The sequence below is a fragment of the Amblyomma mixtum genome, chromosome 6, assembly GCF_055824585.1.
Source record: "Amblyomma mixtum isolate Tamu chromosome 6, ASM5582458v1, whole genome shotgun sequence".
Lineage (NCBI taxonomy): Eukaryota > Metazoa > Arthropoda > Arachnida > Ixodida > Ixodidae > Amblyomma > Amblyomma mixtum.
The window spans coordinates 130,221,499-130,247,116 of record NC_143017.1 but is presented as its reverse complement, the minus strand read 5'-3'; the positions used below and the strand labels follow the sequence as shown (position 1 = coordinate 130,247,116).

Below are 25,618 nucleotides of genomic sequence, written 5' to 3'. Positions count from 1 at the left end.
CCTCCAGTCAAGTGTAATACAGTTCTGAAACTGCTGTTTGGCTTGTAATATGAAAGCAGGAGTGTAGAGGTATTATGCTAGAGCATCATGCAAGAAGTCAATATGTTTATTGCAAATTTTCCGGCATTGCACTGCTAAAAAAAAATACATTCGTCATCTCCCAAAAGCATTCCAAATGTATTCACAAAGAAGGCCTCTAACTTCATTCTGTGAGGACTACAAATGCCTTTTTTTTCAATCACCACAATTTTGACATACATCAGTTTCTTCCCCTCCTGTTTCTTCCTTGCTGGCGCCATGGTAATTGCTGAGTAAACCTCGCTGCATAACCATACTTCACATCAACGACTACAATTGTAACAGCCTCAACAAAGTGAAATGTGAAAGTTCCTTGCTCAGCATAATTTGCAATCAAATGCCATTAATGCATGTCACAGTGATGGGCCATAGGTGAGACATCAAGCGCACAATATATTTTGCATGCCAGTCAAGGTTTGCCAGACTACTTTTTCCATGCAAAAGAAATTTACATGGCTGACGTATTTGTGATCATTGTGCTCAGATTTTACACAGGTACTGTCAGGAAAGAAAGCAGATGCAGGCCACCTAAATTCTAGTATTTTCTGACAAAGATTTATGGATAGTAAAAGAAGAGCAAATTTTAAATACATATCACTTCACTGCATTGTGTAACATTTTGGGAAGCTCAAGTCATAAAAGCAGGTACTAGATCTCGCATAGAATAGGAACACTGAACCATCATTGTCAAAACTCGCAACAGTTTGAAGCTGTATTTATTATGCCACTCGACTCTACTCGAAAGCCTTTCTAGGCTTTTTTGCGAGATTGTCAAATACCATGGCAAAAGTTCACGAAATATCAGTGTAGTTTCGAATGCACTAGCCCAACTTAAAAAGAAATATACGATCTGGTGCATGCTGACAAATCTGGGCACTTCTGCAAAGTACAACTCAAATTCTAAACTTTTCATGGCAAAAATTTTGAGCTTGTGCTCTGTAGTAATGAATTCCGTGCCATTGTGTACAGCTGTTACCCACAGCCATCGGCAATAAATGCGCCAAAGAACTTGAATTTGATAGCATGTAACCGAATTCCCGCAAATATAAGCTGAAATAATGATGACCCTTAATTAAAGACGACATTTTATAAGCATACTATTCACATATTTTGTTCATGTTCATGCATATTTTATTCACATTTTGTTCATGTTGTTCACACAAGGTTGTCTTACGCTGGCCATCAGTAAGTAGGTACATTCATTTAGGATAATTTTCGTATGAGCTGTTGCACTAGGCAATGCAGACATTGATCTGCTCAATCAACTTTCAGTGATAACACTAGACTTTCTGGCCGCAGCTTTCTCCACCAAGGTATAAACCATATGCAAAACAAAGTGAAGAGCTTTCTATTCTTTACGTTGCATTGTAATGATACAAGCTGCTGCACAACAAAAAACAACAAAGGCAATTTGCAGTTGCACTCAATACGTAAGGCACGCTTATCGCTTCTACTCCTGACTGTAACACTTGTGAGGAGAAAAAACAAATTCCGCATTTAACTGCACAGGAATACGGTAATACGAAGATAGGCTAAAGCTCTTCTTTGATCTGTCCCTCATTTCCTTTCCCTTGTATCACGAAACAGTGTGCATATGCCCAGTGGTCAGTCAGTTTCTCCAACAACCTGTAACAATACTGCCCTAGGGTGTTATTACTAAGACTACTGCACAACCACATTATTGTTGTAATTATGTAATTATACCTATAAAATATAAACACACAAAGCTATACAAAAAATTATGATATATACTATCAGCCCCTAAGGAGAAAACGATGAAACACAACCTACACTGCCCAGAACATGTGAGAAGTGAAAGCCTGTGGTCTCTCTCCCTCATTAGAGCCGCATCAAGTGTCAACAGTTGACCAAGGTGCACCACTCCATGTGGCTACCATTTGACTAAATAGACACACTAATGAATACCTGTACGAAACATAACAGGCACTTTCCTTAGCTTCGGCAAATCATAACGCAGCAAATGAGACGGGCAGTGTACACAGCTACAGAACGAGCAGATCGGCCACAGTGAAGCTACTCAACTTCAGATGATATCCGCTATTTGCGTGCACATAGACGAAGTTACAGAACGTATCTTTAGCAGTACATCAGTGGTCAAGTGTGGCGCTACTTGTAGCACTGCAAACAATGGAATGGGAAAGTGTATGAACATGCCTTCTGCTGAACCCTTTGTGACAATCACTGTGGCATGCTGTTGCCCTTGCTGTTCCCAGTGACGCTGCTTGGAGTCACATTGCCTCTACTGAGGCTGGGAGTGACAGCAGGGCTGCTGAGTATGTGTTCTGCGTGACGCTGAGACAGCTTCTCCACAATGATCTGCTCGATCTCGATGCCGGCGGCAGCCTGCTCGGTGGTCAGCTTAATGACCTGGTGATCCTCGTTTGTCACAAAGATGACTCGGTGTTTGCGACTGTGAAGCTCGTTGCCAATCACAAGCTGCACCAAGGGAAGGCCTTAGTGAGTATCGAATGCTACTAGGTAGACAGGCTTTCTTCTACTGCAGTCATTTCATGTTTCTCAGTGGAATGAATTACTATATGACATATGAAGTGACTACACTTCCAGCCAAATGTAAATTAAAGGGTTCCTAGTCGCATGATATGTAAGGCACACAACTGCCAATTATATATTAACCCTAAATGAGTAAGTGACCAGTCTGGCTAACATTATCACTTGTGAATTGACTACAGAATGACTAAAAGAATTCCTGCACAGAGCAGTTCCATTTTTTTATTTCATAGTGCTGGCTCTGTAGAAAATTGCAGCATCTGGTAAGATTTTAAACGGCAATGCAGGAGAATTTTCGAGCATTTTGAACTGACTTCTGTACGACATTTCTTGGATGTCCTTGCTTAGTTGCAACGAATAGTTTTCAACATAATGAGGAAGACAATTATAAAATGGAAAAAACCAGGAAACCAAGACCAAAACTGAGTTTCGACCAAAGATAATGTCGCAATAGACCGCAAATGACGTCATGGATGCTATCACAAAACATCTTGTGTGCACGATGAACAGCTAAACTCTCAACTTTAACTTCTAGCTTTGATAATTGATCATTTGAAATGATAAAAAACATGCTCAAAATGTCTTTTCGTCAGCAAATGCAGAGCCAATACCGACAGGCGTGCAGCTCATATCACCACACGCACAAACAAGATTGCCCATAGAAATTGCCCCGATTGTGGCAACTGTGGCCACAGATTGAGAAAGTTTCAAATTAATTTGTGCAGAAATAAAACATCACCCAATTACGAATTTGGCACACAGGATCAGAAAAGTCAAGAACCTGCCTTGAAAGTTTCAGTGGAATGCATGTATTTAAAAGAAACACCTGAGTTGCCCTTTAAGCAACACTTGCCTTGTGCTTGTAGGTAGCCAGGGCCCTCCTTGCTTTGTCCAGGAGAATCCCATCGTCTGTCTCCAACTGGGGAAAAAGCCGGCGATGCTCATGATCAATGATTTATGAGTTATTGACTCTAACACTTCCGACACTTACTGAAGGTATCTAGACCTAGACTTGCTGCCCTATCAGCCAATATCTCACTACTTCTTAAACCTTCAGCTTCAGCAACTATTGCTATTGCCAAGTGAAATGCCAAGCAGCGAGACATGTTCAAGACTGTTTCTCTTGGTACAGATGCAAGAGGAGTACATTGCATGACATTAAATGCCACCTACTCCATAATGTATTGAAATTCATTTAAATCTTGAAGCCTGTGTAAGAATCTTGCACCCTTAATGTTTTACAGTGAAGCTGTGAGTGGCTCCCTTGGTGTGTGAGGATGCCTGTGCCAGCTGAGGCCACCTTGTCTCCTCTACAAACTTCCAAACTGCATCTGCTGACCTTTCTCTCTCTGCCATCCCCTACTACATTTCAACTTCTCTTGGAATCCAAGGAACCATCGGTCATCTTTTCTCTGCACTACATGCCCTACCCCCCTACATGTGTCCATTTCCTCGTCTTGATTTCAGATTAATTCGTGTTTGTTCCCAACCCACTCTCCACTCTTGCTGTCCATTAATGTTATGCCTATAATTTTTTTTCTCAAACCTTGCTCCTTTGTCTGCAATTTAATTTCAAGCCTTTTCACTGTCAATCCAAGTTACCACTAGTAACTGTACAGTTACTAGTTGCCAATAGCTTGAGCACTGCTTCAAAATGTGCAGTGAGAATATGCACAGGGTTCAGCACATTGCTTCAAAGTACTGAATAAAAGTGGAAAGTAATTGAGAATGTATTGGATGACGGCTTCTATGCAGCTTCTGTTTCCAGGGCACTTATTGAGAGGTGGCTCCTTGCAACTAAGTACGACCACAACCAGAGTGAACGAGCAATGTGGGGCACCTTGAAAGAGACGACATAGGCGACAGGGTTCCAGTGGCAGATGAGGGGCTTGAGCATCTTGGGGACCAGATGCAGGTGCAGCTGTAGTGGCCCTGTGTCCGAGTGGATCTTGTGCTCGGGCTGGACAAAAATCATTGCATGGAATTCCCAAAATTGCGTTCTGCTGGTGCATAACATGAAGCAACTCAACTACCCCACACAACCAGATTTGCCTGAAATCCCGATTTTCAGTTGCCATATGCAGGCAGTAATTGTGGAGGGCCCAGTGGGTATTTTACAGCGCTACCAATATAGAACAGCATACTGGCATATATTCAAGGCCCTTTCCTTTCGGGTAAAACCTGGTTTTGCTTTATCCTTGCACCCCAAAGAGATTTCTTGAAAATCAGGTTTAACCCGATTTTCACGAAATCTCTTTGGGGTGCAAGGATTGGGTTAAATCCGATTTCTATCCGAAAATGCGCCTTCTTGAGAATGCAGTTTTCCAGCACACAAAATTGAATACACTGCACAAAAATTAGCGGATGGCTGGATATCTGCTGAAATGCTGTCACTGCCATTTTATTATGCCACATCTTCACTATCGCAGGGTTCGCCTTTTCATTCATCAAGCTTGATGGTATTGTACTATTTCTCAAACTTATTAAACTCCACGCCAGCAGGGAGCGACCTTCATGCTTCAATGATCAATAGGCGAAACAGTATCTCAATGACGAGGATTGTGAATGCTCCAAAAGATGATGCAGATTACCACAAAGCCAAACCTTACCTCAAAATATGCATATAAGCTGTCGCTCCCTTTTTTGATGGCATTTTTAGGTTTCTGGTGCACGTAACTCCTTGTAGCATTCCTGTACTCTCATTAAAGCACCTCTGCTCTACTGTGGCTTAAGTGCCTGAGATGTAAAGACAAATTAAAATTTATTTCTGATTTCTGAACGAATGTGATCTGGCACTAACAAATTTCTGCACTGCAGGATGCCAGCTGAACTCTGCAGTTTTGTTCCTTAGCATGGCCACAGTAGCCTTGGTAGGACTAAAAAAGGAAAGATAAATAAAGGTGCCCTGCTTACATCACGTCCCAAATACAGACAAAAGTTCATTTCAGTTACTCAAAGTTGTTGATTGCTGCTTCTCAGCATTTCATGCATAAAAGCACAAATGCATAAAAGTTCAAAAGTGCCCACATGCACCTCAATGACTGAGTAAGGTTCGATCAAAAAGATGGAAGTGACACAAGCAAGCCCGCCGACAGCAAAACAGTGTTCAATTATTTATACTTTTTTCTTTTCTAGTGCAAAGGCAGCCAAAGATTTATTCCCACCAATACCAATAAAGGAGGACTTGTTCTGAACATCCCTTCCACTTTTTGTTTCGACTACATACTACAGCAGTGCTATGAGTGCCACACACCAGTGAAAGGCATGTAAACACTGACATGCACGTCGAAGACATAAAAACATCGCTGAGATTATTTCAATAAATGTTCTTCTGGCTTGCCCCACTCAGCTTAGACAACACTGAGTACAGGACTTCCAGTAATACACTGCATTGCTTGTATAAGCACACCTACTTCTTTCAACATTACATGGAGCTGTTGAAATATGAACTGGGACAAAATGCGAGCTTTTCGCAATCATCCTGCCTCTTAGTGTTTCTGCCGTAGATTTTGTGCCAGTTCTCTTAGTTGGCATTTTGAGCTCAAAGTAAAGTTTTGCTACTATACTTAAAGATTAGTTGAGTGCAAGTACAGTAGATTCATTGCAATGGGTCCATTTGCTGCATGCTCACCATGTCCTCTGGAGGCACGTAGAAGTCTGACACAGCAGCGGCCAAATACAGGAGAGCACGAGCTCCCAGAGGTCGCAGAGCCACGGCACATGCCTTCAGCAGGAACAGGTAGTCGCTCAGCGTGGTGAAGCACACCTGAAGGAGACGCCTCTGACTGCCACCCGCAGTAGCTCGCTGGTAACCCTCAAGGGCAGGTCGCACCACCGAAACCGCATCTGCACGCACTGTGTCGCAGCAAAGATAGTGATGCGCACTCATTCATTGCGAATTCTCCCAACTGAAGAGATCCATGCATGGGTTTCTATGCAGCCCTGTAAGCAAGGCTCAAGCCATCCTACAATAGCATGATTTCTGGTATACAGTCTGCCGACCATACATGTTTAAAACATAAGATTTTGCACTATAAGGACTTCTGTTTTCAATATCACCCATTACAGTATGCCAGGCCTAATGTAATTCTGATCATCGTGAAGTTTTCCACAGTCATACTTGCTCTAGGCATCCACAACACTGCAGGGTTAAAGGGACACTGAGGAGAAATTGAAGTTGGCTTGTATTGACAGAATACCAGCTCCTGATTACAAAAACGCCACTCATACTGACAACAAAGCTCTTGTAACGTAGAAAAGAGCAAGAACCAAAATACAGGTATTGCCGCCACAGGCCAAACTCGCAAGTACAAGCGTGATGAGGTCATAGGACAAAACAGTGTTGACAGAACCAAATGGTTCTAGAAACACTAGAACACGAGAAGCCACAAATCACTGAGGCGCAGCCAATGCATGCGCAAATCTTCTTGACAGCGCCAGATGGCGCCACGTGCCCGGCAGCTACGCGCGCGCCTGAAGCATCGGGACCAATCAGCGCCTGCTCATCCGCAGTAGGCTGGCTCCCGGTATTCCGCTAGCGGTAACAAGGTACACGGCCATGCTATACGGTATGCTAAAGCTGTCTATTTGCGAGAACTTCGTTGGCGACTTCGAGAACGATATCCATCGTAACGCTGGCAAAACGCCAGTGCAAACGTAAGCGAAGCGACTGTAGCGACGGCCGCAATAGATGCCTTCAACGTGCGGCCGGCGGTAGCTTTCTTTTCGGCTGCTGCTAGGCCGCACTGCTGGCCGCCAGAAATCACGGAGTCTGCGTTACGTCATGTGCACGTCATGTTTTACGTAACTTAGTCCTGTGTCGTCATAGGAGAATCCCAAGTTTGAATCAGAGCGGCGGGAAAAACTTTTTCAACTTCGCATCCAAGTTTCTTAGAAATAAATGCATCTTTCGCTGCCGGCCAAGTGACAACAAAGCCATGACATGCCGAACTATCGGATTTTGCTATAAAAGAAATATTCATAGTGCTCTCCTCAGTGTCCCTTTAAACAGAGAGAGCATGTGCTATCTGGCACTAGCCACTACTTTGAAGAATATCATTTGGGCACCTTGTCTCAGCAATGAAAATAAAGCATGTGGCTGATCGTTGGTGCTTTATTAAACATCTTTTTACGCTCTGGAACCTTGTCAATTTGCAACTACGGCACAGCACGTAAAGCACCTTATGGTGTTGTCGACCTGTGGGTACCGTTCACGTTTAGATAAAATTCCAGAATTGAACTTTGCAGTGCTGGCAGCAATGCTTTGCTGTATCAGCCTCTGTTTCTTGCACGTTTTAGATAGCTTAAGTAATAGCTTAAGTATCTATTACTACACATTAATGACTAAAGAACCTACTAAAATAAACTAGTTTCATTAACTTTTCAATTCAAAAGTTTAAACCGTACTTTCTGATCACCACTTTGCATAACAAAACTAAGGAAAAAATGAGACCATTTCACAAGCTTGGTGTTCTTATGAATTGAGTTGCATTCCTCAGTCTGTCCAAGCATCGTTATTTGCTACAAGAGCCACTTCTCACACCTGCAGCAATGACTATATGCTATTTGCACTAACATGTTTCCTGTAAGATTTTTTTTCTTTTCCAGACTGTCAAAATTCTTAATAAAAATTTTGCTGTTTCGTGCTTTTCTTCAATAATAAAACATAAAATATTAATATGAAACACAAAGCAAACACTGCAGCAAAAAAATCATATGTAGGAGGGGAGAGAACAAAAGCGCATGATAAAACTGCCTGGGTTAGTGGACTGAAAAAAGCCTTTTTTTAGAATTACAAGTTCTGTTGAAGAAGAATTTGGTTTATCAACTTAGTTGTCCACCAAAAGAAAGCGATGCCCCATGAGCCAAAGGAATTCTAGCATTTTTGATTTCTATACTTTTATATCTTTGGATTCAGATTTTTATTCTGGAAATGCTCAACACAAAAAATGACACAAACAAACGTAAGTAACCATGAAGGTCATGCGGACAACTCATAAGGAAAAGGGGCAGTCAAGCAAGACAGCGTGTGTGCCAACACAAGGGGAAGAAGCCCTGAATAAAGACAAAAGCACATCTCCAGAGGAAAGAGACTCATTGTTACAAAAAAGTGCACTCGCAAGCCCTCCTATGACCCCCTGGAGGCAGCATTTTTTTCAAAGAGCTTGCCACATCCTCTGATGCCAACACTGCTCAACTTACTTCCCTGTATTTTTCTGTATTAGGATTAGTGCGTGCACCCAGCTTGCTCCAGAATGTCAGCTGTAAATGTCCATTATGAAGCGCCACTATTTCCAGCTATCTGTTTTTAAATACAGCAAAGTGACAGCTTGGCATTCGGGCCTTAGCGTCGGTTGCTGTCACGCCTGAGAGCTTATCCCTCTTTCCACAGAGAAAATTTTTCCATTCTTCGTTCACAACACAAGTGACACAACTATCTGCAGAAATGCAGTGTTTTGATATGCCATTTCTTTTCATTGCATTAGGTTTACGATAAACTCGAAGGGGACCAAGAATTTGTTTGTATTATGTAGACTTCGAATTAGCAGGAGCCTTTTAACATACCTGACACAAATGGGAGCAAGGCATTGGCTCAAATAAAGTTGATGTTTGAATTAAGCTAGATGAAGTGTAAAATTTGTATCAAAAAGTATTTGCCCAAATTTAGAAGGCAGAGTTCCTTCACAGAAACTCAAGGACGGATCAGATTATATGTGCGTGATAAAGAGAACTTTCACTGCCATTGTATCGCTGACGTTCAGGAGTGCATGAATTATATCAGGAGTATTCACAGCAGCCAGATTTTTTCATGCGATAAGACGGGATGTGTTTCGGGTACTGCGTTCTACTACTAAGCTCACCAATAAGAATGACTCTTCCTCATGGTCCTGCCAATAAACAAAAACATGTCCAGCTTTTCACAGAGCTAGCGAATTAATGCGCATGTTTGTGCCTTTCTTAAAACCTGAATAATAATTTCTCAATTTTACCCGCCATTTACAATAACTATTTGAAAGCTTGCTGCTGAAAATGAAAAGCAGTTCCCTCGTAGCAAAACATAGATATTGCTTCCTGCAGTAGAAGACTTCAGCTTCTGCAAGTACAATTGCTTTACATGCCAGATTTAAGCTCTCACCTTCAATGCGGCTGTTTTCACCAGGCACAAACTGTAGATAGCTGAGAAGTTCGCCAGGCTTGAAACGTCTTGCAAAAGGTTGTAGGCTAGTTGATCGATACAGAAAGAGCACAGCATAGCCTTGATCCAGGAAGTATCTTGCACAGGAAACCCAGTCAAGGCACATTTTCCAGTATAGTCAAGAGACAAGAGTTACCCACTGTTCCTTCCTTCGAAATGCACTTTGGTTTGCGGCAAGAAGCTTTGAGTGTAACCCTTATGAATTCTAAACACCTAATTTTAAGGGCTCCCACAAAATCGCTAATAAGAGAGACCAAACACCATGTTTCTTTTTGGCAGGTGTGAAACATGAGACAGAGGAAGCCGTGTTGAATTAGATTTGTCTTCACACTGGTAATCAGAAGAAAAAATACAGATATCATTAACATAGTCACTTTACACTAAAATCAGGTTTAGTAGTTTTTTTGTTATTGGTTAAATTTGATCACCATTCCTGTCAAAACATGGTGCCAGCATGTACAGGTATTAAGAAAGTTTAATAATAATTGTTTTTCGGTAGCTCAGAAAACTAATCCGTGAGTTCCAACTTTTATTAGAAGTGATTAATGGTTTGCATAAAAAAACGATGAAAGTGAGTCAAACCAAACAGTGTTGAATTCATTTTAGTGCAATGCACCAACAGAGTTTTTGCTGGCTCACCCTGCAGCTTTAACCAAGGCCAGAAGCATTAGAAATGATTGCAACAATCACACATTTAGAGCAATACTGTAAACCTCAGAGTATCACCAAGTCAAATGGTTATTTTCTAAGCAGCGAAGGTGTGAAAGGTGCCAGATTTGTCATTTGTCACAGTGCCAGGTAGAAAACATTATGTATAAACTGAGCCCTGAAGCTTGGTGAAATAATCCTGCCCATTAGCTCTCACTCTCTTCTTCAGGATGAAAGCAGAGAAAAACTGATACCCTCACCAACAAAAAAAGGATACTCGGCTGATGCAGAGCCTCTTGTACCTGCGCTAAAGTTGTCAACGAATCGCACTGTGTTGTGCTCGAGCGGCACAGTTGTTCCTCCAGACTGCCAGAAAGTGTAAAATGTGCATGTCAGAATACATGTATGAAAAACAGTATGCATACAGCAACAGCTAAATGGACTGAACACTTGAATGTCACTATAAGTATATGAATTTTACAGTTTCTATCCAAATTTATGTAAAGAGTATTCAATAACACTGGTACAATGCTTGGGCACGTAGTTGCACTACAGAAAAAAGACCTCTACTGGCCACGGCAACCCAATTCCAGCAGATTTTCCAATTTCGTTCCTCCACCTGGCTCTCCAGCAACATCATTGCCATCTCCCTTCCATTAGTAATCAAGCAAATAAAAGTGCACAACGGTAAAATGATCACGGGAAGAGAATGCTGATAGGAACTCTTGTCCCAGCCGAAGCTCAAGTTGTGTACCCCGATTGTATCAGCGAAATGTAATTCATGATGATGAATTGCGTACTATTCAGTGAATTGGATTACTTTGTTTAACCACTATTTATTAGGCATGATAATCATTTCCCGCCATTGTTAGAGATAATCAATCTGCACAGAACAGTGTTTCCACAGTCACTAATCCTGTATCTGCTGTTCACTGAATGATCAATAAATTAAATATCACAGAAAGTACCTCGGTTGCGAATCACTTAATGCTACCAATAGATATGCTGCAGAAGCCTATAACAGAAAATTTGTGAAATATTGAAATATACCGATATAACCAGTACTTTGATACTGTGCAGTACAAAATTCTATGTAGTGCATTACCATCAGAACAGCGCAAATAAGTAACTTTTTAAATGCCCGTCAAGTTGCTAGCGCAGCTTTGCGTCAGTGCACCTAATCTAATATCCCCGAAAGGGGAATTCAAAGTAACCGACTTTGTACACTTATTGGACTGCCATTCAAAAATGCTAAAGCCCATCTCCCTTCTCAGCCAGGAGAGGCGGCGCTAGCTTGAGCGACGGTCATCCTCTCTAACGGCTAATTTTAACCTGCAGCAGTCTGTACGACGCACCAAGTTCATGAAGGGTAAGTGTATAAATTAGGCACACAAGCACAAATAACTTAGCAGCACACATACACCTTGACCGTCAATTGGAAATCGACGGCAGGTCGAAGCACTGTTTGTCACGGTCGCCCATTTATAACCGCACGTGCACCTACCGTGATGAGCACAACGCGCTCTGCTGTGTCCACAAACAAGGAACAGAAATCACTGATGCGCCGTCTCTGCTCATCGTAGTCCGCCGGAGGTTTGTTTACGCAAAAGAAAGAGTCCCACTTCTCGGTCTCATCCGATGCCATAGCTGCTCGCGAGTTCCAAGCGCAGTAGTGCAGACACTCGAGTGTGCACCCACGACGCGCAGCTGCGACTGCGACCAAACCAGCTGCCTTTTCCGCTTCGCGAACGCCTCGCCACCGCACGTCGCCGTTTGTCCTCCGACGTTTGAATCGCGACCGACTTCCTCTTCATGTCGTCATATTACGATTTTCTCTGCGGCGCTCAGCCAGCTATTCGCCGCTTGGCGTTGGGTCAATTAAGAACTGTTCACCGCCTGATTGTTTACCCGATGTACCGACGATCGCCCCGTAGAGAGAGTCTTTACGCTTTTTTTTTTTTTTTTGTATGTGAGCGTGCTATTGCAAGCAAGCTGCAGGAGTGTCACGCTTATCGAGACACGCTATTTACACAGTGAACAAGGAAGACCGTCTCGCCGGCGAAGGGGCGCCTGTAGAAACAAGGCCACCGCTACGCGCTATCTTGAGGCCTCCGGTAGCGATGGTATGAGGAAGGCTGCCGGGAATACGTCATCGTCAGGGCTCCCCCCCTTTTCTAGAGGACGGGACAAAGTATTCAGAAAAGCTTGAAGTCGATTACGCAGCGTACAATTGATGAGATCAATACACACAACCGAAACTTTTAATAGCCGCATACAGCTACGATCAGCTAGGCTTGGCTTGACCTGACTGCATGCATGGCCAGTCATGGTGGCCAGTAGCTTAAAGCTCTAATCATAGCCTTCATTCTACTGTATGAAGCTAATTCTAAGTATTATTTAGCTTTTTAATAAAAAAAGGCTTCATCACAGTTTAGTTTAATTTTTAAGAAATATCAAGATGTGAAGTTTGCACTCAGTAGTCACAGACTTGTGCCTAACCCAGTGCATTGCAAAGAAAGAAGAGAAATATTTAAGTTATTTTAATCAAAAAGTAAAAACAAGCTCGTTTATTTCTAAAACACTAATATACACTTCTGTGTAAAAACAGTCAATACTTTGCATTTTGCAATGGTTGAAATGTCTGGTGAAGTTATAATTGTTAAAAATGTTTTTGTATAGCACCAGTAACTGCTTCATGAATTACTGTCAAAGATTTGACTATAAATAGAGAAGCGAAAGGTTGGGTTCTGTACTTCCAAAGTACATATACTAAAATTGGAACGATACAGAGAAGATTAGCATGGCCCCTGCGCAAGGATGACACGCAAAATCGTGAAGCGTTCCACATTTTTTGCAAATAATGTGCCGTTGAATTTTTAGCGCGTCTTTTAACATGCGATGAAAACGCGCTGGATTCCTTCTCTTTTTTCTTACGCCTGGGCGCAATGGTAAAGAACTAATAGTGCAGTTAGCTATGTGAGGGAAGTTTGTAAAGGCAACATAAATGTACAGGAAGCGAGTACAGCGAGTTAGGGAGCTCGGGTTAATGATACCTCCGCTGATATCAAGAACATGGCACAATGACTTATAAATGACAATGACTTCGGCCGCAGTTGCTTTAACCAGATCCCAAACCAATTTTAGCATGGGATCTGGTACTAGTAATGTTAAAGCAACTGCGGCCGAAGTCGCTAATTAATTGAGCCGGTTCTGGCCTATATCAGCTAGACTGAGAGTGAAACTTTAAATATACCTGCTCGCACCGTGACCACGAGCTCGTGAGTTCAAATTTCAGGTTCTTCTCACAGTTTCACTGAAGACAGAGTGCAAAAGCTCCCTTGTACAGGTATTTGGGAGACCCTGAAGTGTGGCCATAACCAGTTTGAATAGTTGTACGTTAAACAGCGCGCTTCAGACCTGTCAGCAGGTTTTCACAGCTTTTTTTTGGGGGGGGGGTGAGGTGACGAGGTTGAGGTCATTTTTAAAAATTTTTTTTCATTCGTGTCGTTGATGTGTCGCGTAAGGTATTCATTCTTTCGAGCGTTATCACGCCCTTCTTTTTTCCCCTCTCACATGTTCACAGTACACAGTCGAAGTAGAAGTACTCGACACACTATCTCTCCCGAGCACTCGCACGTTCTCGGAAGACAAGTTTCTGGAGGAGAATCTGGAGGAGAACCTCGAGGAGGACGGACGGCGGACAATAAGGGCCCTCTTTATTCTGACTCCATGCACTTATAAGGCGCTCATGACGTCATGCCTGTGCTGTCAAGGAAGTTTTCGAGAGCGTACTGCGCGCGTGATATTATTCCCAGGGCTTGGGGCCCAAGCGAGGTCCCAAGAGGTTTCACAGTATGTTAACGTTTTGTGTGTAATACTTCAAAGCACTGCAGCGCCAGTGAGGCGTGTGTGTCTTCAACTCACGGGCTAACTTTAGACGCAATATCTTTAGACACCTTTTTTACTTGAAACGCAGATCAGCGTCGGAACAAGGCAGGCAGCAACGAACATTCAAATAATATTGTTCAGTTGTTGTGTAGGTTGCATTAATGTTACGTAGGAACCATGTGCCAATGTTAAAAATTCACAAATAACATTAAATGTTGTATAGTAAACTAACGTACCGACAAAAGATGATTCTAATGATGCAATCTAAATGTTAATGTTATATCTCAAGCATTGCATCTCAACTTTTCCCACTGTTCGTACAGTAAGGATGTTTTTCAGCTACCAAAGCTGCGCAGTTCAATACATATCTCAATGGCGCCTACCGTACTTTGCATGCACAGCTCCAAAATGTGGTATGAAAACTGTTGCTTACGCGACACCCTTCTTGGCGGCTATGACGGCTTGAGGCTACGGTATCCGTTCGAAGGTGAGTGTGAACTGCTTGTATCAGTTTGTGCTGTATTGTAATATGTGCCGCTCTCGCTGCCCCTTGCTCAGGGTTGATTCTAAGCGTGTAATCGCACAATTGGCGGAAATCTTGTCTTGGAGGCTTGCTTCAACATTTTAACAAAATTTGCATGTAGGTTGCTTAAATGTTTTATTAAGGTTACTAAAGGGTTACTTTTAAATGTATATTTGTAACGTTACAGAATAAAAAAGAAATTGCATTTTGAACACTGTATTAACGTATAACCAAAACAGATAAGTAATATTGTCGCAAATTTTCGATGCTGCCTGGGTGAGTGCTAACAGCTGAGTGTTCTTGGAACATTCTACAGCGACATCTGTGTAGCGGACTCATCTCCGGGCAAATGTCGTCGGTGTCGTGTAGTATCCTCGTTGGCATGGTGGTCAGTATAGACTGGTCAGTATAGGCATGGTGGTCAGTATGTAGGTTGGATGAAGCGAAGCCTTTCCCAAGTATGTGCACGGTCGGGTACAGGCTTGGGAAAGGCTTCGTTTAAATCACATGGCCAGCCGGATGGTCATGTGATCCAAATGACGCGTGCTTGCCTATGTATGTGTGCCTCAGAGTAAGGTGCTCGTACGAGGTGACCCAGTAAGGCTGACTTGAGCTAATTAAGGCGGAAACTTGGACTGGTTGGAAGGCATTCGAAATCATACTTGCTAGCGCTTATTTGGACACAAGGGTCAGAAGAACACATACGTACAGGACAGACGCTAGGACAGAGCTAGTTGGTGGAAATAAGACATGGCTGATGACACGCAACGCCGCGAGAAAACAAGGACAAAAATACTCAGCAGGCCGGACGAGCGCTCGTCCTGTCTACTGCTTGTCCTTGTTTTATAGCGGCGTTGCATTTCATCAGCTATGATGTGTTGTTGAGGGGATCGAGGAGGGTAGGTATATAGGTACAGACCAACGTTTCTACGTCGGCAGTTAGCAAACTCCGCTGCAGTTCGGCGGCCAAACGTGGCCCCATTCGGCTCCCTTTCGTGAGGTGGCGCTTTTTGGCCTAGAGTTACTGTATATGCTACCAAAGGTAGCAGAGCTGCGCGTCTGTTTTCAAAACGCCGCTCGCGACTCCATTGGTAGAGCGCCATCACGTGTCCAAGCAACCGTGTACTGCGGAGAAGACAACGCTCGATGGGCAAAATCGTCCACTTTCGGTTCTGAACCGGTTTTACCGGTGTCGAGTGCTCCCCCGCCGCCTCTGTTCCCCGATTCGAGACGCCATGCAGCCTTTCTTCTAGAGCACTGCACGGGCCTCAATCTGAGGCCCAAGCCCGGCCCGGGCCCGAGACCTGAAGCCCAAGCCCGGCCCAGGCCCGCGGCTTCAAGCCCGGGCCCGGCCCAGGCCCGCTAAATTATCGCTCTAGCGAGCCCGGCCCGGCCTGTGAATCCCGGAGTGAGGGCCAGCCCGGCCCGGCCCGGCCCGTTTCACAGTAACGCTTGAGGTATACTGCTCACTCTGAGGAAGTAGACTGCTACTAGACCGATAAGAAACTGGCCGACAAAGGTCCTGAAGTCAGTCTGGCTTGCAGAAAGTTGGTTCTTTTTAACCCAGAAGGAAGTGATTAAGAGTAGTGCTCGCCAGGCCCGTCTTTTGGACAGTGATCGCGTGTAGGTGCGCAAAGGTAAACTCGGAAGTTCCGAGAGCCAAATAAAAAGGGCTGCATACGAGCGTAATAGACTACTTTTCATTCCCCCATGATTTTAATCAGTTATATTTTGCCGCCCGCGAAGTATAAACATTAAAGCTGCCTAGCAAGCAGTGGGATGACATTTTTTAGTAAACGCGATCTCTCAGGTTGAACTCATAGCCGAACTGTTCGCCTTTCAGCAAAAACGAAAAGTTAGAAGGCTTGAGTATTTCACGGTGTGTGTTTGAAAGCTATAAGCATACTAAACTTCTTCCCCATGTTCTTCCCCAATGCATTTCTAATAGTGTATAGGTATGTTTTGGGATGAAGAACGATCAATGGCCAATTAAGGCTGGTTGAATTTCACTCTTACTGACGGAGCCGAAGATAACGCGCGAACCACGTGATAACTTACAGGGCAAAAAACTTGTCATGACAACCAGGCTGAAGAAGCGAGGAGGGATAGATGTGGTTATGAGACGAGATTTACAAACTCTCGAGGGCTTTTGTGGCTATTTCATTTACGAGATGTTCCGGTCAGCTGATCAAAAAGAAAACCAAACGCGCTTTAGTTTGAGAATTTGCTCTCATGAGAAAAATATAGCTATAAAATAAAAGCTATGCTTTGGGGGCTCAAGGGCTCAAGGGGAGCCCGGCTGTGAGAGACACCGAAGCAAAGGGCTCCGGATCATTTCGACCGCCTCCCCTCCGAAATCCGAAAACCGAAATCCTCCCCTCATCTATCCAGGTCATATAAAACTGGATTATATTACGGATGAGCCCTGACCCTGTCCTCTTTTTGCGGATCTTTTTGCGGACTGGGATATTTTTTGACGAGAGAACAACATAACCATGCCCACCACCTTCTTTTTAGAGCGAAAGCTCTACTCCTCCCTTGTTGGGCCTGGAAGTCAACTGGATCTTAGATTTGACCTCAGACGCGAGGCTCGCCGCATGTGTCTATGACGTCGTGCCATGTGACTCGCCGATGCCACAGCTGCGCGCTTGGCTTGGCAGTCATGTCCGCCGCTATGCTGGCCGCAGCTCGGCCGCTCCTCCTCGCCAGCTGTGGTCACGTGACTCGATCTTGCGCTTGCCATTCACGTTCGCAGCTGCGCCGACCGCCGCTCGCTCTTGTACTTGTGGCACGTGATGCATCACGTGATTTGCTCTCGCTGAAGTCTTGAAACAAGATGAACCAAAGCTAAACGGTGCCTAGTCGTGTCTAGCGGTGGCTAGCCGGAGCTTTCGCTCTGTATATCCAGTCTCAGTTGAGTTCAGCCACAGCCACTTTTTTCGACGAAGAAATGTTCTGTGCAAATAGGAGCGAGAGTGCTGCGCTCCGCAGTGGGCGTCTGAGACGGCTACCACCGACTTCTCGGTTCGAAGCAGCTCGCATTTTTATGCATGTGAAGTGCGCTGGTTTATTGTTTCGTATCTATCATGGCAAAGCAGTCTCGTTGCGTCGGAATTTTCAGCCATTGCTGTAGAAGTAGCATGTCTGGTCGAAGAGAGATTTACGGCAGCTGGAAAAACCTCTAGTCACATGCGTATACGGCTGTGCGCGGCTGGAAATAGAGCAGTTCGATCATGCGATCGAATTCGCCACATCTCTACGAAGGGCGATTCGGGCGGAATTTATGTAGCGTCACGTAGCAGGCCGCGGCAGCATTATAAGTAGCAGTGACAGAAGTGTGCCGAGTATGAGGGTCACCTTCCGTCACCTGGAAAGATGCGGTGAATGTGAAACGATTTGACATTACTATTATCTGACGTTTGAAAATAACGATAGAGACTGTTGTTCCGCCGAGGTAATTTATTTTCACATGTCATCGACAACAGATACATCAGCATAATTATGTGTGCCAACCAATGAATGCACAAGAAAATGTCTTGTCAAGCACACTTCCTTTCTGCGATCAGCTATATGCACAGTTTAAAGCCTCACGGATAGCATGACCCTACAATAACGTAGGGTCATCACAGTAATACATAAAAACTTAGAAATCCCCATGCAAAATATGTATATGCATCATTAAAAAAATGCGCTCGCACAACACAACGATGGGCACAAGAGTTCTGTCGTCTAAAACTAGGTTAAAAAGGAACCTAAACGCAATCAGATCTCAGTCGTGCCACAGGTCTACTTGTTCAAGCGTAGTGGCATACTATGCTTTAAGTAATGCTCTAGAAATCGCTGAAATAACGCGCACGTGATGAGGGTAACAATTATTTTCTTAAGAACCTTATCGTGAGAGCAGCCAATACGAGTATTTCACGCCTTAAATACATGCTTGTAATTAACTCAAGGATAAGCAAATCTTTATACTTCACAACTCTGGAGCAATCAATACATATCGAGCGCACAAAGCCTCCGTCTCGCAACAATGAAAGTAGTAGTCAGCTCTTCATACAAGCTCCTGGATTTGCTGACAGGAGCAACACCTTAGGATATACCGCGAAAGTTCGAAGTGCGGGATGTCAGAATATAACTTAACGCATCAGCCGACTATCCTTTGCGTCTATTTGCAAAGGATGCCGTGCTGCGCTACGTCCAATGAAACTACAAAATGGAATTAAATAACTGCGGTGCCAGGCAGGAGTCATACATTCAATCAGCATACGGCGCTTCACAATAGTGTGGTAGCTTCCACTGGTGCAGAATCAATTCTCTCGAACGAGTATGTCAGGTACACATGCTTGAGAAACAGCAATACAGATTGTCTTGAAAGCAGCAACAACTTGGAGCTTTGTACTCAGAACATACGAATTTCAACACCACAGTTCCATCAACTAACACTGGTGGCCTCAAAGCAACTATCTTTTGTTACAGGGCAAGGTAGTCAGCCGTCCAATGCAAAGCGCTCCGTTAAAGCTTGTGGAACAGCGCACATAGGCACTTGTTGGGGGATCAATGAAAAGGCGGTCCATCACGGGGAAGAAGGCTGGGCGGTAAACCTGCACGAGCAAGCCACAAGGGGTCCGTCAGTGCAACACACGTCGCCTGCTCGAAGAGCGCTATCAAGATCTACGTCGCGTTTACGAACACACGCGCCAGTTGCAGGCGCTAAGCACGCGCACAAGCCGTAGTACCCGACGGCCTGCTGGGACTTTGTTCCGCTTGGTCTGTCACTTGCGAACATGAGCACCACTTCTCGATTGGCCGCTTTTCAAAAGCGAGCAGCCTCTCGTCAAAGGAAGCAGGGATCTGATAGGAACTGCCAGCAGACTTCATGTGCCCTGGTCAGTCGGTATCAGATCTTAGGGTACAGCTGAGCCGCTGCCGCAGTTTCGATTAAGCGCAGGCGCTGGACCAAAAGCCATCACAGCTGTGGCGCCACAAGAACTGTGAGCAGTCAGCCGCGCCACCTGTTGTCATTTCTATACGCACTAGGGTTACCGTAAAGTGATGTTTCCTTCGACTAAAGTCGAGCTTTAGGCGGAACTGTCCCATCACGCGTGCTCAGCGCCTCCGATTGGCATGCGTGTTTGCAAACACGGCCTAGGCCCATACGAATCTCCGAGCAAAACCGCGCGACGTGCGTGCGAGTCCTCGTTTCAGGAGCAAGCCGAATTTTCGGAAGCGGACGAAGAACAGGAAGAAAAGGAGCATGCGTTGGCGCCCAGGACACGGGTCGGGGTGGACAGCGCCGCATTGTGGCGGCCGTGGGTTTCGTCGTGCGCTCTGTCCATTATTTCGACGGCGCTCGAGAAGGACACGTGCTTCTTCATGCCACCCATGGTCACCAGGCACGAGTCGCTGGCGCTGGCGCGCAGCCTGGAGACATTGGCCTGTAGATGTGGGCTGCTCCCCTCGCTGCGACAGCCCCCGTTCACGTCGACTGCCGTGGCGTTGCCATTGGCGGTTGGGATGGGAGTGCTGGTGGCAGGCAGTGGACAGGACATGCTCTGAAGCATGCCGCTGCTGCCCTCCCAAGATGGCGGCAGCAGTGTGGGCGTGCAGACGCAGATGCTAGAGCCGATGCGCAGGTGGTAATGACCGTCTCCGCGGCAGCACTTGAACGTGTGCATCACGTTGACGTTGCTCGTACTGCGCAGGATGCCCCGCGGCGCGGCCGTGGCGCTCCCTTCGGTAGCGGATGAAGAATCCTCGGCTGCGGACTCGTACGCGCTGTCACTATTATGCAAAAGAAAAAGAAGCCAGGAAGAGAGTGTTAGAATGTCGCCGGCAGTCGTCGCCACAGCCTTGCTGTTGGAACAAGAAACTGAGGTTATGCCGAAGGTGGGTCACACTCATCCCGGCCGTTCACTACGGAGCCAAGCGTTCAGCTATGCTTTTAAAGTTCACAGCATCTCCAAAGCACATTTTACGGTCATATAGCATTTCAGTGCACGCATGGCAGAACCCAAGTTCCGCGGAGAACAAATGTTTAACGAATACAAAAACACACAGTATCCGCAAACAAACGGCATGTTGAAACCACCCTTGGGAGTATACGGTTAGTAACCAACAGAATATTCGCATAGCCATTATCTCAAACAGCATCAGCTGACATACCCGTAAATTATAAAACATTTGTAAAATTACTTCTTTCTCTTTTTGCCATATTAACCTGACTTGTGCTGAAATAAAGATGAACAGCATAAATTGAAGTACTTTTCTTCTTGAAAAATTGCGCAAACAAAATGGCCACATGCATACATTCAAGACAGCCACATGGCGGAGTAAACTGAACAAATTTTATTGCGCGGGTTATATGCATAGCAAACCGAAAGTACTTCACCACTAAGCTTTCATATGCTCGCCGCAAGGCTGATTGCCACGGTTATCAAAAAGCTGCTCGGAAAACTAGCTTCAGTGACTAAACACACATTTTTAAGTGAACTCTCATTTAGTCGTTCGAGGGGGGGGGGGGGGGGGATAACGCTTTAAGTAACATTGTGTCTGAATATATATAAAGGTAATTTAAAGCCCATCGAAGGCAATGAACTAGTATGCAAAATTTAAAGATTAAATTATAATTACTATGTACATAGGAAGAAAAATATTTCTTCCTGGCACTGAAAAATGCTCGGCGTTTTTGAAGTGCACTTCTGGGGTCTCCCAACAGATGACAGCTTGTATTGCTCGTGATGACGTTTCGAGGTCGGGCGCTGTAGAAGGCTTAAAACTCGACAACGTAGCGCGACACCGGGGCTAGAAAACTCACTCTTCTCTATGGACGGACTCTCTGCATACAGTTAACCGAAAGCCACAACATTCAGCTCTTCGCACGCGCCTGACGCCTATAGATAGAAGGACACTTGTACAGTAGACCGACATCTCTTGTTCGGAGGAAAGGAGAATGAATCTGCGCCCACCTACCCAATCTCGTCAAAGACCTCGTCATGCAAAGCGAGCACAATGGGCGGTTTAGATTCTGGAATGTAGGTGCCTTCGGTTCCCTTGACGACGCCTTCGATTTCCTTCATAGTCAGGCTGGTCTGGATGAAGAGGTGCAGGCTCTTGTTGGAAAGGTAGAGTGGCTCCGTCAGTACGCTGCACAAAAGATGTAAAACCGAAGAACTGGTATAATTTACTGCATTTAAACGGAAAGTTGAGCTATTTAGTACAAAGATGATCTCATTTATCTGTACATCATTCCCCATCTGGTATATGGAGACAGGTGCACTAACCACCCTAGTGCACACACAGTTAATAGCCGCAAAGAATTATCTGAAATATTTGAAGCTGGTCTGTGGCTGTCTGAATGACACCAGATTTTATATGTTGGTCAAACGTTTAGGGGAATCCCCCAAGGTGGAGTAGATTTGTAATAAGGGAGTAATTACTCATTGACGTCCACCCGAGCGCAGCCATACGGCTACAAAGGAAAGCTATACAGCTTTCTCAGAAACTTCGTAGTTAAAGAAAAATTCGTCCTGGTCCGGGGTTCGAACCCAGGACCACCGCTACACCGGAGCAGTCGCTCTACCAATTGAGCTAACCAGGACGGCAAGCTTATGGTAGGGCGAGAGCGAACTGATCAATAACTCGAAGTGGGAACAGTGTTGGTTATTACAGATTTTATATAGAAGGAATGTATGTAAACTTTCATCTACAACATGTAGCATGCATACTCCCAAGTGTGTACATGGTAATCTAATGGTGTTTTGTGGCAAGAGGTAAAAACTTAAGCCTTAAGCACCGCAAGGTTCAGTTAAACAGCTGGCGGGCTATGCATGTTTAGAAGTTAAAATTGTTTGTGCTGTGCGGACAACTCGGTGGTTACAAGGGTAGACGTGCAGGCTAGTTGGTGAACCATATTTTTTTAAAACAGCGCAAAAAACAGGGACACAGATAGCGCTGTGTGTGTCTTTTCTATCTGTGTCCCCGTCTTTTGTGCTGTTTTAAAGAAACTCGGTGGTTTCTTTTTAATATCGCCTGCTATAGATTGAGGTGATCAACCTAATTCTATGTATCGAAAGCGGATTATATGCCGGGTGTGGCCATTCTGGTAAAAAATCTGGCCTTTTTTCAGATTAAGTTGAGCCCTGCGGACTACACACCGGGTGCGGGCTTTGTCAGAAATTACGATAAGTTAATTGTACCTAAAACAAGGGTAGGTAAGTTTCGACTTGGAGTTGTTACAACGGTGGCTACACATTTCGAGAGTTTAAAAGCTGATATTATGAGCAAAATATTGTAAAGCAAACCCAGGACATGCGGAACTGGCGCTAAAAATAAAGCAATACAAATGCAGTAGCATTGCTAATTATTTCTGTTCAACAAGCTTGATTTTGCTTTCTAGCTCAAGCTGCACCGATAATTGCGTGTTACATAAACTTGAAGCGTTGGCATTACAAGCTAGACGCAGCATTCAACAAGGCATGCAAACATTTAATTGCAAGAATTATGATAACCAGTTGCAGGCATTTAGATTTTTTTTTTTTGGAAGGAAAAACGAAAGCTCACTTTCTCAGGAACGACTCGAGGCCTGCGCGCCTTTCTTCTATGAACTTGTCATCGAACCGCTTCAGTAGTGTCCTCCACGGAAGGCTCGGTGGAGTCCTGATGGAAAAAAAAAAAAATCAGTTATTGTTATTTCACTAAAGATCATTGAACAACTGCCTCATATCTTTACTAGGTGCAACCAGGATCAGCCTCAACCTTTCTCTAGCCAGGCGTTTGCACAAGTTTTGTTTCCACACCAATGACAGGAGATCAAAACGCCTACCATGACATCAAGCCTACTTCGTTACAATTACGGGTTCACAATGATGTCAAGACTAGGAGATGCACATGTGCATGTAGATTTTCGCCGCTTTCACAAGTGAAATTCTGATGAACTTAAACACGATGTGCGATTTATATCTAATATGACTTGACATCTGATCGAATCATTTCAGAAGCAGCACGCGTAGGCACTGGTTCCATGCGCACTTTCTTAAAGTGTTAATGTACAGACCAGAGAGAGCAGCGGAAAATAGTTTAAGACGTTGCTCAGGAACCGTGCAGAATGAATCACAACATTGCAGTCAGCTGCGAGTTTGTGCGGCCAAGGAATTGTGTAAAATACATGTCATCTGGAACTGCACTAAGCGTAGAGCTGCGGAGCTTTCCGCTTGCTCCCGCTCACGAGGAGTTTTCCGCACACGCTAGCGCATTCGTCGCGTATCGACTTTCGCCCGACCACGTGCTGGGGGCAGCGCCTTGACGCAACGCCGCCAACAGCGAGCTGACGGAAGCACGGGGTTATCGCCGCTCCGTGACGTCATGGGGGTCCTGACGCAACACACCCGGTGCCTTCGCTTCCCGGCAGAGATCGACAGCTGTTCGTTGCGTACGCGAGAGCCAAGTCTAGCACCCTTCTCGAATCGGGACCTTGGCTAATTGACCCCCCCACCCCCCGCTCTACTCCATTCTCTGTGGGCGCGATACGAGTGACAAAAGCTGACCACAGGCTTTGTCTAGCGGTCCCCATATTTTTCCTATTTTTTTTCGCTGGCAGCTGGCACTCCGCAATGCCGCTTATTATCAGGGCGATTGTGTTTTTCGAACCGATGAGATTCCCAAATTCGAGAAAAGGCTGGCGTGCAGTCACGTAAAGAGGGCGGCTAAAGTTTCATTGTCGGCCTGAATCATTTCTGGTTTCTGAGAATCCGTGGCGCGATTAGAAATGGCGGGAAACAATGTTTCGTTGTAATGCTTGAGGAATGCGTTGATAATAGGTTTTAGTGCATCGCAGACATGCTCGCAAGGATAAAATAATCCTCTCGTCGGAACAAAGCAATTCCACTCAGCGGTGTAAGGCGAAATGGGGCGTGCGAGACTTGAATTGATCGCGAGTAGAGAAAAGTTCGCCTGCTAAATTCGCTGCCATATACTATAGAACATATAATTTAGAACAAAATTAGCATAACTAAAGCCAGCCACGTAAATTTCCACGAAAAGGCGCCTGGACTGTGAGAGCGTTTGGTCAGAAAAATTCCGCACTGCAGGTTCATTTAGCAAAAGGCTGAAACTGGCCTTCAAAAATGACACGAAAACTCACAGGGAAGGCTGCAGCTCCTTAAGAAGATTCCTGAGGGAAATGAACTCTGAAAACCTCCTTCGAACCGTCGACCGGGACATTGTGAAGCTGCTGTTGTTTGTCTGAAACAAGAGTGACATACATCATCGAATAAGCGGGCAAAAAGGAAACATTGGGCTTAATATGGACACGTCACCAAGAGAAAGCTCACTGCGGCATCTTTCAGCCGCGACTTCATGACTGCGCCATGAGGCATTCAAACATCATGAAAGTGAGAGAAATGGTATATGCAACTGCTGAAGCTGCTACTTCGTTAACGGAATGCGGGCTTTCATTAATTTCGCCTCGCTTACCTCAATAGAAATGTCGTAAGATGTGTGAGTATCTCCTTTCACGTGGTGGTTGATGGGGTTCCTCACATTCACGTCCAAGAAAGTCTGAAAAATGGCGAGAAAGCAAACAAAGAAATTAGGAGTCAGTACTGCACTACTACAAACTCTTTTCCCCGTCGAAGAGAACAGTCATGTCGAACAAACGCAGAGGCAGCCTAACCGAAATGTAGAACACGACATGCCTGAATTCTAATATCCTCTTTCATCGATTTGAAGTTTTGTATATTTTAACTAATAATACACAGCTT

At 44.7% G+C, this 25,618-nt stretch overlaps 2 protein-coding genes and 1 non-coding gene across 7 annotated transcripts in view; 1 reads left to right on the top strand and 2 right to left on the bottom strand.

Annotated features, from left to right (window-relative positions):
* Window positions 1-90: 90 nt before the first annotated feature.
* Window positions 91-12,737, bottom strand: Ppcs (phosphopantothenoylcysteine synthetase). Its single transcript, XM_089549170.1, has 7 exons — window positions 11,955-12,737; window positions 10,728-10,816; window positions 9,743-9,879; window positions 6,239-6,462; window positions 4,448-4,567; window positions 3,461-3,526; window positions 91-2,535 (listed from the first exon to the last, which is right to left on the bottom strand). Exons 1-7 carry the CDS (start codon window positions 12,093-12,095, stop codon window positions 2,278-2,280), a joined length of 1,035 nt encoding a protein of 344 aa, XP_089405296.1. The 5' UTR covers window positions 12,096-12,737; the 3' UTR covers window positions 91-2,277.
* Window positions 12,738-13,199: 462 nt separating this feature from the next.
* On the top strand, window positions 13,200-13,302 carry LOC149340407 (U6 spliceosomal RNA). Its single transcript, XR_016283948.1, has one exon. It is a non-coding gene; the product is annotated as a U6 spliceosomal RNA (small nuclear RNA).
* Window positions 13,303-18,314: 5,012 nt separating this feature from the next.
* Window positions 18,315-25,618, bottom strand: part of LOC149340406 (uncharacterized) — a 76,426-nt gene continuing 69,122 nt past the window's right edge. For all 5 annotated transcript variants that reach the window (XM_089549167.1, XM_089549168.1, XM_089549164.1 and 2 more), the window contains exons 2-6: window positions 25,332-25,415; window positions 25,000-25,100; window positions 23,421-23,516; window positions 21,831-22,004; window positions 18,315-20,642 (exon numbers count right to left, since the gene is read on the bottom strand). In XM_089549167.1, coding sequence (XP_089405293.1) covers window positions 20,063-20,642; window positions 21,831-22,004; window positions 23,421-23,516; window positions 25,000-25,100; window positions 25,332-25,415 — 1,035 coding nt within the window. In that variant the 3' untranslated portion in view covers window positions 18,315-20,062. The remainder of the gene's footprint in view (window positions 20,643-21,830; window positions 22,005-23,420; window positions 23,517-24,999; window positions 25,101-25,331; window positions 25,416-25,618) is intronic.

Bases quoted from the DNA above. Each gene is read 5' to 3' on its own strand.
- Ppcs (XM_089549170.1), bottom strand. From the start codon at position 12,095: ATGGCATCGGATGAGACCGAGAAGTGGGACTCTTTCTTTTGCGTAAAC. The intron at 10,817-11,954 runs GTAGGTGCACGT...ACTTTCTGGCAG, and splicing joins AGCGCGTTGTGCTCATCACG to TCTGGAGGAACAACTGTGCC. The intron at 2,536-3,460 runs GCAAGTGTTGCT...CCCTTGGTGCAG, and splicing joins TGGCTACCTACAAGCACAAG to CTTGTGATTGGCAACGAGCT.